General features: G+C 46.7%; 1 protein-coding gene and 1 pseudogene across 3 annotated transcripts in view; both read right to left on the reverse strand.

Moving 5' to 3' along the window:
- The window catches only part of MYH11 (myosin heavy chain 11), a 120,599-nt gene that overhangs the window by 65,753 nt on the left and 40,338 nt on the right, over positions 1-14,508 (reverse strand). For all 3 annotated transcript variants that reach the window (XM_054589624.1, XM_054589625.1, XM_054589623.1), the window contains exon 4: positions 7,319-7,346. In XM_054589624.1, the coding sequence (XP_054445599.1) occupies positions 7,319-7,346 (28 nt within the window). The remainder of the gene's footprint in view (positions 1-7,318; positions 7,347-14,508) is intronic.
- LOC129083712 (40S ribosomal protein S3a-like) lies at positions 9,132-9,912 on the reverse strand (annotated as a pseudogene).

Below are 14,508 nucleotides of genomic sequence, written 5' to 3' on the forward strand. Positions count from 1 at the left end.
AGCTCCCTTTCTACCCTCTCCTCTTCCCCGTTGAGGTGATTTGGTCACAGATATTTCCGGTTAGATCAACAATTGGGGTCTGCATTATAAAGATGATAGAAACACTGCTCACGGTTAGGACCCTTCATCCACTGTAATTACTCCTCTGTCCTGCCTGACTTTTAGTTTTCTCTGGAATTAATAATTACCTTGTTTTACCATTTTCCAGTTTTCTATATATATCAATCCCAAAGTAACTACAAATTGTCCAAATCTTCCATCAATGCATTTCACTCTCTTCATAGCCACCATCACCATCCAAAATTCTTATTTATCTAGTTCACCACCAGGACCCTGGGGCCTAGCACCTGCCTTGCACCAGTTGGTGCAAAATAAATATTTATTGCCTGAGCCTGTCTTTTTGACCTTGGGAGCTTGTTATAAGAAACACTGAGGAAAAAAGCTGGAAAAGCACTTCTGAGAAGCAGATAGCAGGCTCCAATTTCAAGTATAGCAATTAGAATTCCTTAGCACCTTAACTCAGAACTTGTCATTCACAGCTGTAAACATGCAGCAAAAGTTGTAGCAGCAAAGGTCTAGAAATAAAGCCGGCTACTGTCAACATCTGTTAATAATTCTGTTTATAATATGATCTGTTGCCTTTTTTGAAATGTTAAATACCAGTTAAACGTTAAAGAATATGCGTGTGTGTGTTATCAGGTGCTGTGCTAAGTACTGTCTGCAAGTCGCGCCATGAGAACACGGCAGAGCTGAGTCCAGGACTCTGTTTTTTTCTGTCTCGCACACTGGCTGCCTCCGAAATGAAAATGTGGCTGGTTCTGGAGCCAAAATGTCCTCATAGCACCTTGTTCGGGGCATCCAAATATTGTCACAGCATCCCTTACGAGTGAAAGGGACCCAAAAGCCCCCGATTACTTCACTTCCTAAATCAAAAGAGTCAGCTAATATGCTCAGGACCCTGGCCCAGGGTGAGCTCACTCCCAGCCCGGTATCCCCAGAAACCAAGACCAGGAAACCTCTTAGCAACTCCCGTAGGCACCAGCTAACCCCAGAAATCTTTCTACCACAGGCTGCACTGATGGATCAGAAATGTGGGGGAGGAGCCAGACACTCTCACAGCAAAATGTTAATCAGAATCTACAGGGCCCTCCATTCCTCCCCCTGCTCATGTTTCTCACCCCTTCTGGGCTCCCGAATGGGCCTCCCCAGCCGCCTGCCTCTGCTGGCAGAGGCCATTCCAAAGCCCCACTCGCCAAGCCCTCTCTCCACTCCCAAGCAGACAGGTGTGCGCAGCTCAGATCTGGCCATCCCTTCAGTGTCCTCTGTGTGGATGGCCCATGACAAGCGTTTCCAACTCCTCCAGCTCCCTGGCTGGCCCGCTGCTTTACAAATGTTACCAAGGCACTAAATAAAAACACAGGATCTTCCAGTTCTGCTGCGTCAAGAATCTCTGGGGCATATCTGGCCCATTAGTCTCTTTAACCCGGTGCCCAGGAACTGATGTACCATGACATTTGGGGACAGAGGTCTAGCAGGACCTGTGCCAGGGGTACCTGAGATGTTTTAGGCAGCACATGGTCAGAAAATGTACAGGGTAGTGCAAAAGCAAATTTACAGTTGTGAGTATGCAAAACAGAGTTTATTCTTTTATTAGTTATTAATTATTGTATTATTTTCCATATGAACAATTGTAAGCCTACTTTTGCCCCACCCTGTATAACCTGAACAGTAAAACAATGATTTTCACAGACATCACTACCTTGGATAACCCCACAGATGGAAACTGAAGTTAAAACACTGGCAGACACAACCTTAACCAGGTGGTGAAGGTTAACGTCACTAGTGATAGATAGGTCACATTAATATCATGTGCATGTCATGTGCATATCGTGAACTCCTGCGATGTGATGAAGAAGGCACTTCATTCTGTGCCATTCTTCTCCAAAACCCATAACCCCTGTGTCAGGACGAGAACATCAGACAAACCCATCCTGGGCACATTCTGCTAAACCCCTGACCAGCCCTTTCCAACACTGTCAAGGACATGCAAAACAAGGAAAGCCTGAGAAACTGTCACAGCTTACAGGAGCCTACGGAGACAGGATGACTAATGGAACGTGGTATTCTGGATGGGATCATGGAAAAGGAAGAGGATAGGAGGGGGGAAAACTAGTGAAATATAAATGAAGTCTACAGTTTAATTAATAGTCATGTATCAATGTTGGCGTCTGATTGTGACAAGTGTACCACGGTCATATCAGGTGTTAATGTCAGTGGAAGCTGAAACCAGATGAGTGGGATGTGGAGACGCACTGTACTATCTTTGAAATATTTTGCAAATCTAAAATTATTTCAAAATAAAGAGTTCATTTCTTAAAAAGTGACTGCATTTAAAGAACACTATTCATTTAATTATACTGTGCATACACAGCCAAAATCACGACCATGGTGCCAGGCACAGGAGGTTGGGAGTCACAGCTCGTGTCTTGCTCCATTACGTGGCTGACTCGGTCCATTTCGTACCCGAGTCAGCCACGTAAATTCTTTTCAAACCGAACTCCTGAATCAGGACCCTTAATCACCATGCATAGCCCTGGGTTTTGGGATCTTACTTCCGGGGTCCCATCCTCAAAGCAACAAGCAGAGGAATTTGCAGAAAAAGTTCTGCCAACAAAATTCTTCAGAGGGGAAAATTAAAAAGGACCTAAAAATCTGACACTTGGGAATCTGGTTCAGTGGTTCAATAGCTCCATGGAGGATCAGCAGTCATTCGAAAGGGATATTTGTAAATGAGATGGAAACATGGCACAGATGGGCTCCATCACAATAACTCAGCGCTTCACAGAGGCCTAACTCAGGAGTCCCTGGAGCTGTGATGGCAGAGGGTCTAGCACAGCCAGCATTCTGATTCCTAAAGCCTAGGTTTCTCCCCTGTGCCACTAGCAAGCAAGGCTCAGCAAGCACTTCAGCTAGTATTAACCTCAACCATAGCACCAGAACACCAGCTAATAATTATGGGGCACCTACTATGTGCTCAGAACTGTGCTCAGTTATTCCCTATATTGCTCCTTCAGTTCTCCCAACAGCTCTGGGAGCCAGAAACGATGACTATCCCCACGGTACAGATGAGGAGAGTGAGGCTTGCAGACTTAAGCGATTTGCCCAGGGACACATTGATGGCATGCAGGAAAGCAAACCCAGACATGAGCCTTCGAGGGCTCACCTCTTAACCAAAGCTGTGGCTCTCTTGAGATAGACATGTCCTCTCAAAATTGTGCTGTATAATCAAAAACACCTTTTAAAATCTCACAGGCCTTTACCAGAAAGTAGTTTTTTCAAAAACAGAATGAAAGAGATTGCGGGGCGGGTGGGGGGCCTGGTTGGGAGGTAATGCAGCCCTTGGGTGAAGCGCCCAACGCAAACCCCTCAGAAGCCCCACAGTTTTACAAGAGTCAACGCTGGCCCTGGGGGAGAGCGGCAAGAGAGCTGTTGCCCTGAGTCACCTGCCTTGGAAAGGAGAATGGCCTGAGACCAGTGTCTCCTACCACTGAGTCTGAGCAACCGAAGTGGGGGACACTATTTCCAGGTGATTTGTGCAAGTGCCCCCAGACCCTGAGAGGATCAGTGCATGTATGTCCCCAAGTGGCACTTCCGGCCTCCCTGAATGGTCAGAGCGATCTGATCTACCTCTGGTCTACTCTCCTCCAAGCCTGCCAGGCCCTGCATGATCACCCCCCTGACCACATCCTCCCTCTCACCTCCTTTCTCCCTGCCCAGTCCTTTGGACCTTCTGTCCCTCAAAAGGCAACTGGATCCCTATCTCAGGGCCTTGGCCCTTGCTGTTCCCTGCCTGAAATTTTTCTCCCAAATTCTGCCCAAGGCTGGCTCCTTCCCATCACTCTGGGCAGGTTGCAGATCTTTTCTTTCTAAATCTATGCGCTAAATACAGAGGATGCCAGCCATTTGTCACTCCCTGTTGTCCACAGTCCCCTGCAGGGTGGGGGTCAGTTGGGGATGTTTCTGGCTCATTGGTAAGGCCAATGAATGAGGGTCGAGATCTCCAACTGGTCCCAAGAAATTTAGCTCCAAGTCTCACTATTCACAAAAACTTTCTGCATGCCTCTGGGAAAATCTCCTAACCTTGCTGATCTCCTTTATGAAAAATGAGGTGACGGGGCTTGATCCATGGGTTTTTGCCTCTGTTTTTCCAGGACACACATGATAATAATGGCTTACCTGGCTGAGAACAAAGCCAAGCCCTGTTAGTCACACAGGATATCTTACAGGGCTTGACACAGTCTGATACATACACATTTACGTAAATATACATATACACTCATTTATATACACATGCATATTAATATTCACTTAATCCTCACAACAACCCTATGAATCAAATATCATTATCATTGTCCCTACTTCCCCACTTTATAGGTGAGAACAGGGAGCCATGAAGAGGTCATATTTTTTGGCTGAAGATCCAAGCTAGTGAGAGACAGAGCCAGGATTGCAACCCAGGTGGTGTGGCTTTTAACCCCCACCCTACAGAGGCTCTCAGTGACATGACCCACTGGCAGCCCAAGGCCCACTCACAGCCCTGCAGAAAAGTGGAATCTCCTTTGACCTGGAGGTTAGGTACCAATAGCACATAAGTCATCAAAACCACAGAAAGCCAACATCAGAAAATCCCTTAAAACAGCCTCAAAGTAATGCATCCATGGCTTTGTATGCAAGATCCCTGGACTGCACCATTTGTGTATAAATGTCAGCTAGACACAGGGATCCCGAATGTGTAAAAAAGACAATGTAGGAGAGAGAGCGTGCTTGACATGGCCAGACACTCACACTGTAAGGGGCCCATGGAACAAGCCCCGTTGGGGGACTGGCAGACTCCCCTGCCCCATTCTCATCCTCACTCTGACTTACATTGTCCATCTGGGGTGACCTGACCAGCGCTAGGTTAGCAGGCGTTTGTTTTCCCCCTGAACCACATGCTGGTTTCTCCTAAGCGACATGTACAATCGTAAGACGCTAGTGCCGAACCCTACTGGTCATGGACACGGCCACCCTGACACACACAACTCACAGTGGCCATAACCAGCCTGGCTGTGTGTTACTGATCCAGTCCCCTACCATATTCATCCTCCTGCCCCTTTCCCTCCCACTCAAAGCAATATCTGGAACACTCGTGAATGAAAGGGGGATAGTGTTATTGAGACCAATGTGAATCTACTTTCATTTTAAATAAAGCGAATCATTCCAGATTTAGATGCTCCATGAAAATTTCTTGCAACTCCCACAACTAATTGCTGTGTGTGTGGCAGAACTGTGGGCATGGTCATCTCTGAGGGTCCGTCCAGGCCCAGAGTTCTGGGACAGAGGTTGTAAAGAAGGCGGCTCACTGGCCAAAGCAAGCCCACAAATAGAATTTATTTGAATGCTGCCCTGCGTGTGTTCATGCAAATTAAGTGTCAATGTTCAAAAATTGGAGGTTTCTCACACACACACAATTAGATTTCTAGCTTCCACTGAAATGTAGTGGTGTCTGGAAACACTGGACCTACACTCTCCCATGGCAATAGTGGGCCTTCCGGAGAGGAATAGCTGCTGCTCCCTCAAATGGGCCACTTCACCACACTTTCCACCATTCCCTACTGTCTTACACCTGATCCTTTTCACATATGAACAGTATTTGCTTAGTTTCAACTGGCCCTTAGGTTCACAGCCTAGATGTCCTGTAATGGCTCTTCTCACTTAGAGGACCTTTGCTGGGGGACACGTTCTTATCAACCTGATCTCTGTTGCTCCGAGAGAACAGGATCCATCTGAATTCAGGACCTTTGCATGTGATGGAAACTCTTTCCCTCTTTTTTTGGTCATCTCTGCTGAAATACCACTTCTTTGGATAAGACTTTTCTGTTCTCCTTGATTATAACTCCCCCTTTTTATACATTTTCCTAGTACCTTACATGTTTCATTCTTCGTATTTTTGTAGTTTGTAATTACAGAGTTACTCGGGTGATTTTTAAAAACTACGTTTAAAATTTTCTGAAAAGGCAGTACCTTCACAGGGTCGAACAGCAAATTCAAATAGCACAAAAGGGAAGTGTATGATAATTGTCCTAATGGCTATCTCCCCTCTTGAGGGATCATGTTTATTTTTGGTTCATGCCTAGTACTCACCAGGAGGCCTGACCCATTAAATTTGTTGAGTAATGAGGGAGGGTAGGAGGAGGTGTAGGGGCTGGTGGTGCATTGGTCTCCCCTTGCTGTTATAACAAATTACCACATACTTAGTGGCTTAAAACAACACACACACACAGCTTCTGGATGTCAGATGTCTGACATGGATTTTACTGAGCTAAAACCAAAGCGTCAACAGGGCTGTGTTTCTTGCTGGGAGCACTAGAGGGCAGCCCGTTTTCTTGCCTTTTCCAGCTTCCAGAGGTTGTTCTCATCCTTGCCACTCATCCTTGATGTCCTCCATCTTCTAAGTCAGTAATCTTCAGTTTTTCTCACATTCATCACCCTCTGTCTCTCTTCCTCTGTCTCTCTTCCTCTGTCTCTTTCTACTTTCAAGGACTTTGTGAGTACATTGGGCCCACCTGAATAATCCAGAATCATCTCCTTATTTTAAGGGCACCTGATTGGCAGCCTTACCACCACCTGCAACCTTCATTCCCACCCCCCACGCCATGTAGCCCGACATAATCCCAGGTCCTGGGGATCAGGGTGTGGAGATCTCTGGGGAACGAGGCGGGGGGCGGGGGGCTGGTATTATACTGCTCACCCCAGGAGGGATTTTCCTGAACGAGAGAGATTCTCTGAATGATTCCAAGTTGAGTTAATATCTTCGAACCATGTACCCAAGTCCTCAAAGAAACAGTGACATGAAAAAGCAAATAGGCCACACAGATATGGTTGTTAATTATGAAATTACAAAGTGGTTCTTCTTAATATAAGCCAAGACTTCCTCACCCACAGAGATGGCATCTGCAATTAGACACAGCTCTGCATGTAAAGTGTTTAGTTCAGAGCCTGACACACAGTAAGTGTCCAATAAATGCTAGTTTAAAAAGGGGAGGCTGTGCAAAACAAGATGACACCAGGTGTCATTGACAATGTAGGCATGGCTGACTCAGAACAAGAACATTTGTTCAACAAATTATCTAGGGAGCATATCTCCCTAATGAGATATGAGGCAAGGCACTTGGAATGGTGAGCAAATCAAAGATCCTTGCCCTCATGGACCTTATTCTATATATAATAGCTTGAATCTCAACTCCAGAAAAGCAGATGAAAAAGCAGCTCCACTTACGTGCATAGAATGGACTGGTCCTCTCGATCTGAGAACAGAAAGAAAAAAGAGTCGTTAGAAGTAGCTCTGAGCTGAGGGTCTGGGCCTCCTGATCCTCCCATTGTAAGCTCTCACACACTGGCCCCACTACAGGTGACATGGGGCCGGCGAGGCTCATTGCACAGGGCATAGGGGACAAGACAAAAGCCAAGAGGGCAGCAAGGCTCTTTTAGATACTCCTCTTGACCCTAAAGTCCTGGAGGCTGCCCCAGAAAGATGCTAGAGTCTGACTTGTTCAGGAGACAGTGACCTTCCCAGCCCCACCAGCTCTGAGAGGGTCCTGGGAGACCCACTCTGCCCAGATTTGGTCCCGGACAGAACACAGACTTTGGATCCCGACAGACTGGGATCTACTGGGTCACTTCCCAGCTCTGTGGCTCTGGGCAAGTATTTTTAACTTCTCCATGCCTCAGTTCCTTCATCTGGAATATTTGGTAGTAGACACTTTTTGGTTTGAAAATCCAGCATCTATTCCCTCTTCTTCTGGGAAGACCATCCTGTGTTCCTTTATTAGGAGACATGTCCTCTGCCCCTGCCATCATGTACAGACTTGGTGGGGCTGCCCCACCGGCTCCCCCAGCCATGAAGTGAGAACGGGTCCCAGGCTGTGTCAGTCAGGTCCTCCAAGCTGGATCTAGGATGGGATCACAGCGGTGGACACAGCCCTGAGGGGGCCTCAGATCCCTGCCCCCCAACCCAAGCAGTTTCTGTCATTTCCTGAGGCTGGCTCCCCAGTCTGCCCATCCCATTTGTGAGCTCCCAGACACTTCTTCATAAATTCCTTCCCTAGATTAGGTGACAGGCTGGGCTCTGTTGCTCACTACCAGAGAATTCTGGAGGATATAGTGGGCATCGTGAGATTCAAAGGGATTAAACAGCTATTACTAATCACCTTCTGTTAAAGAGGCCTCAGAGGGTGCAGCCAGGTTCTGGAGCCTGTTTCCCCCTCTATGATGGACATGGGGAGAGTTACCAACACCTTTAATCATCAACCAATTAACCATAACTGAGAAATCAGAACATCATATCCACTGATGGGCAACGGCAAAGCAACAAGCATTTCTCCAGTCCATTCCTCAGCTCCATCCCCAGCATCACAGAGCTCAGCCCCTCAGGATCAAAGACCTCCTTTGATCTTGTAAAATCCTTCTCCAAACCTCTTCCACTTTGGACATTTCTTAAAAATGTAAACAAATTTTACCATATGACCCAGTAATTCCACTCCTAGGAATCTACCCAAGAGCCCCCAAAACACGTATCCTTACAGGAATTGCACACAGATGTTTGCAGCACCATCATCATAAAGACTAAAAAGTCCAAATGTCCATCAACTGATGACCAGATAAACCAAATGTGGACTAGATATGCAACAGAATATTATTCGGCCATAAAAGCAATGAGGTACCGACTTATGCTACAACCTGGATGACCCTCAAAATGTTATGCTAAGTAGAAGTCAGACACAAAAGACCACATATCATATGATTCCATCTACATGAAATATGCAGAACAGGCAAATCCACTGAGACAGCAGATTAGTGTTTGCCAGGGGGTGGGGGTAACTGCAAATGGGCATGAAGGATCGTTCTGGGGTTCTCAAGCTGGATTGCAGTGATGCTTACAGAACTCGGTCAATTTGCTGAACATCATTGAATGTTTCACTTAAAATGGGTGAATTTTTGGTATGCAAATTTTAAGTAACTTTTTGAAATCATAAATAGGATTTTTAATCATAAATAGAATTTTTTATTTATCACCTTTGAATGTCTGAATTTTAAACAGATTCTTGGACTAGGGGCTCAGATCCATCAGCTCATTCAACCTTAGCACCTGTCTCATCCCCAGTAGCTTTGCCAGAACCACAACCATTACCATGAAGCCCCATGAGTGTTCCCAACTTAAACGTGGGCTTTTTCAGCATTTTGACTTTTCTAGCAAAGACATCATAGAATGGATAAACAAATTGGCAAGGCTTTTCTATGCTACCTGGAATCAATTTATTGACTGCTCCTTTCAAGTAATTTGTCTGCACCTCTCGGGTCATGATTTCTATCATATTCTTCCAAATTTGGGGGACTTGTTGACGCTGAGCATAAGAGGTCTTCCAAATCTCGCTATTTTGTTTTTCAGTAAAACCAACACAGAATATGTCAAGCAAATAACCCTGGGTAGCCCTGACATCAACATGAGCTTCAGTCATGGTCTGCTGGTTTTTGACCATGGAGCACATTGTGTCACAGGTAAGATCCATGCCATGGAAGTCAGTCAGATGGCTTTTGCCCTGAACACCCTCAGTAATTAGCCTGAATTTTCTAATGTAACTTCATCATTCTGCAGATCAGCTAGGCTCACTTCAAAAACACGACCCCTGAGACCATCAGATGCCATTTTTGTTCCTTGAGTACTCATGACTAGTGTTTCCCAATATTCCTTATGCTGAACAGAGCTGGTGCTTTCGCATGATACCAATCTTCCTTAGAAAGTGGATCAACCACTCTCGTCTTGGCTCCCTTTTTGCCACCATTCATAAGGTGCTAGTTCTTACATACCACCATGGTGCTTCTCAGAGAGCACCAAAAGTTTAAAGAGCTGTTTTTTAAATTTGTCCTTGGCTCCTCATTGTCCTTAGGTAAGGCCCAAACTCCTGAGCATGTTATCTAAGGCCTCCCGTGACTGGCTGCTGCCCACTTCCCCAGCCTTGGCACCTCTATCTCCCTCTCTTAATACCCCAGCAACCCCACCAAGACTTACCCCTGAATGCATCCCATGCCTCTCTGTTCAGCCCTTTCCCTCTGCATAGAAGGCCTTTCTTTTCTTTTCCTGGCTATTTCCTGGTCTTCTGGTCTCAAAGATGACACCACTTTCAGGAAGCCTTCCCCACTGTGATGGAGCGAAGGGGTGTCTTGGCTATGAGTCTCTGTCAGCACCCCCAAACTATTGCAAATAGTCAACATAGCTCAGGGAAGTAAGCCCTCCCCCTCAACCAGCCCCCTCAAATAATCCCCTGCTGCCTCCAAGTGCCTCCCAGAAACTCTGGAGCTGTCACTGGTTCCTGCCCAGCCCTAAGACAGAGGCAATGCTCCACCTCCAGAATCCCACAGCCTCTGTGCTCTCCTCTCTTTGCCTGTGTCTCTGCCCCATAAAACCACAAACTGTCACAGACAGAAGCATCCTGCCCTGTCCCCCACTGCCCCCTGTTCCTCCACATCCTCATCCGCACATTACTTTCTGGTTTTTGATAACTGCCCTTCTAATGGGTATGAGGTGGTATTGCATTGCAGCAGAGGAATCTTCTTTTTTATTAAATTTACTGGGGTGACATTAGTTAATAAGATCATATAGGTTTCAAGTATACATTCCTATGATATATGACCTGTATATTACATTGTGTGTCCACCACCCAAAGTCGAATCTTCTTAAAACAGGTGGATAATGCCACACTTTCGCCAAAACCAGCTGGTGAGTCCCGGTGGCCCTCAATCTCCCCACCATGGCCTATGAGGTCTGGCATGATGTGTCTCCCACCTGCCTGCCTCATTGGCACCGCTCTCTCATCACCCCCCCACCACAAACTCATCTCCTAAACCGTCACCTGCTCTTCACAGAGAACACTCTCTGCCCAGCTCTTGCCATGCCTGATGCCTTCCCATCATCCCAAGGGCTTCTACTCCCAGAGAGGCCTCTTCTAACTCCGTCCACTGGGCTCCATGCCCACCCTCTGGGCACTCGAAAATTAACCTGTTTATTTCTTTCACACCACTTAGACCCATGTGGAATGACCTCCTGTCTGGCCCGCTGTCTAATCTAGAAAGCAAGTTTCATTGAGGAAGAGTGGGTTTATCTGTTTTGTTTAACATTGTAGCTCCAATACTTGGCACATAATAGGTGCTCAGTTATATTCATTAGATGGAATGATGGGTGGAGAGATAGAGGAATGGACGGATGAGAAGATAAACGGGACTGGAGAAGGCAATGCCTGTGTTCACTGAGGACCAGAGAGGACAGTAACGTCCATGTCTAGACCAGGGAATGTCCATCACATAAGGAAGATCACACCCACCCCGGGGCAAGATGAAGGAGCAGACTGGGCAAGCTCCACGCATCCTGTGTCCACCTCCAACCAATGCTCTCTCTTCCCTCAGCTTACAGATGGACATTCTGGTGACTTGGTTTGGCTAAATCTTCAGAACAAAAGGCAGAAGAGCCAAAAGGCTATTTAATTTCTCTTTCTCTCTCTCACTTTTTCCACCTTTGGTCACATCTGCCTTTGGTCACAGGGCCCATATTCAGGGTGTGTGGAGAGCTGCCAAAAAAGGATGATTTGAGGTTCATCCTTGTTTTAACATCCTTGTTATAACACAAACCACAGGTAAGTCTGACCTCTGAGCTGATGGCCAAGGGGAGGCCCTTGCAGGGAGAAGAGCCATAGGGACATGCAGGACAGAGGAGGGAACTCTCCATCACCAAACAGTCCTGTCTTCCAGTGCAGCTGCATTAATTCCCGTGAGGCCTACCCGCCCTGCTCCTGCTGTAATTCCTGGGCTGCCCCACAGCCCCTCCAAAACAACCACAGCAGGGACACCCACACGTGTGCCCAACGAGACACATAAGTTGGTCTCTGCAATAGCAGCAGCAGCAGCAAAAGACCAGAAACAAACCATTTAACCAGTCCACCCCCGGCAGACGAATGAATTGCATTCTGGTATTTAAATTCTGATACAGCCAAAAAGGGCACATGAGGCAGACGTTTAAAAGAATTTTCATGGACTGACACAGAACATTCCCCAAGACACATTAAGCTAAAAAAGAAAAGGCTAGGTCATGTTGCATTATACCTTTTGTGTTTTAAAAATGACACGCACCCTCTCAAATACTTGTACATGTGTCGGATATATTATGAATTCATTCTTGTTACTGAGAGAGCCTGCGGGACAGGCAATCAGGAAGGGAGGACACTTACTTTCTCTCCATCTTTTATCCTGTTGACATTTGTGCTATGAGTCTGTATAACTGTTCCCTCATCCCGCCGAAAACAGTCAACATAAAAAACAGCCTTTATTGCTCTTAGCTCTTAACCATAAAGCTTAGGAAAGAGAGAAAAGAATCATGCGCTGCTCACTATGCCACAGGCCTGGGCTAAGCTCCTCTCACACACGGTGACCCACTGAATTTCCACAGTAGCCCCTGAGGGGGGCACTGGCATCACCCCCATTTTACAGATGAGGAAAAGAGGGCACAGAAGTGAGGCCACCTGCCCAAGGTTGTAGCAGTGGGTTGGTCTGTGGCCCCAAAAGATGTGTCCACTTGGAAACTCAGAAGGTGACCTTATTTGGAATAAAGGCCTTAGAGATGTAATTAAAGATCTCCAGGTAAGATCATCCTGGATATAAGGTCGGACCTAACTCAATGGCCAGTGTCCTTCTTTACAAGAGAAAGAAGAGGAGCAGCACAGGGGGAAGGCTCCATGAAGGAGGAGGCAGAGATGGGAGTGATGTGTCTGCAAGGTGAAGGACGCCAAGGACTGTGGGCAACACCAGAAGCCAGGAGAGAGGCATGGGCTGGACTCTCCCTCAGAGCTCCCAGAAGGAGCAACACTGCCAGAACCGACACCTTGCTTTTGGACCCCTGGGCCCCAGAGCTGTAAGAGAACAAATTTCTGTCACTTAAAGGCACCAAGTTTGCAGCAATTTGTACAGCAGCTCTAGAAAATGACCATGGTCACACAGCCAGTAAGTGGCAGGCTGGGACTCAAGCCCAGAATCTGCCCAACACCAAAGGCCTTGCTTTTTGTCACAGCATTGCTTTGCCTTCCTCAGACAGCACTCACTCGTGCACTGGTGGTACTTCCTTCAGGGTAAAAACAAGAAGAAACATTAAACCTTTCATCTCCCTAGTATACTCTGGAGAGAGACAGAAGTCAGAGTCCCCCTTCTGGTAGTTGGGAGGCACCTGTGCGTTGGCACTGCCACCAGCTCCTAGTGCTAGAATTGAGAGAGTGTGCATACCTGTGCCTCCAGCTTCCACCCAGGAGAAAGCTATGCAGGAACAGAGCAAAACAGAAAACCAGTTGAAAACTGATTCAGGAAGGGCCAGAGAGGCAAGAGAATGGAGGAACCAAGATTCTGTAATCAGAACCCAGGCAAAGAACCCCTGAGGCTGGCCCAGGCAACTTCCACTATTATAAGGAGTGCTTTTTGAGACTGATGGATGGACAAGCGATCTTGATCCACCTACTTTGGGGAGAGAGGCAGGCTTTCCCAGCAGCCTTGGATAGCACAAGAGATTTATAGGGTCAGATGCTCCGTCCTGAGGCCTTTCCTCAGAGGTCCCCAGGAGAGAGAGAAGACTCCAGGGGAAGGCTTGGGAGCTGCCAGGGTGGCTCTGTGCTGAGAGTGACCAGGGGACCTCTGTCCTGGGACATTCCCATCGGAAACAAAGCCTCCCAGCGTGGGAAGCTAACAGAGCCCTGGTTATGGGCAGAAGAAAGACTCAGTGTGGGTACTGCTCGCTGACCCATGTGGAGCCCAGGAAATCGACTTCCTGGAGATCTCTGATCTTTCCTGAGCCCGAGCTTGTGCCTGACAAAAGGCAGCAAAGTTCTCTGAATGTGCAAAGCTGTTTGCCTCCACCCCCTCCCAACTTTTGCACACATTGCTTTTTTTCCTGCCCAAAGTACCCTCTCTACCACTTCTCCGCCTGCTTAATCCGTTCTCTTTTTCTTTTTTCCAGTGAGGTGAAATTCACAGAACATAAAATGAACCACATAAAGTGAACAAGTCAGTGGCATTTAGTACATTCACAGTTTGTGCAGCTAATCCCTCTATGTAGTTCCAAAACATTCATATCAGCCCAAAATAAAACCCTACACCCATTAAGCAGTCACTTTCCATTCTAACTCCCCATAACTCCTGGCAACCATCAATCTGCTCTCTCTCTGGATTTATCTATTCTAGACATTTCACATAAATACAATGATATAATATATGGCCTTTTGTGTCTGGCATCGTTCACTGAGCATAATTTTTTTGAGGTTCATCCTTGTTATAACATATTTCAGAACTTCATACTTTTTATGGTCCAATAATATTCCATCCATAGACACTTGGGTTGTTTCTCTTTTGGCTACGGTGACTAGTGCTGCTATGACTATT

The sequence above is a fragment of the Pteronotus mesoamericanus genome, unplaced genomic scaffold, assembly GCF_021234165.1.
Source record: "Pteronotus mesoamericanus isolate MK-2021 breed Mesoamerican mustached bat unplaced genomic scaffold, CSHL_Meso_final scaffold_167, whole genome shotgun sequence".
Classification (NCBI taxonomy): domain Eukaryota; kingdom Metazoa; phylum Chordata; class Mammalia; order Chiroptera; family Mormoopidae; genus Pteronotus; species Pteronotus mesoamericanus.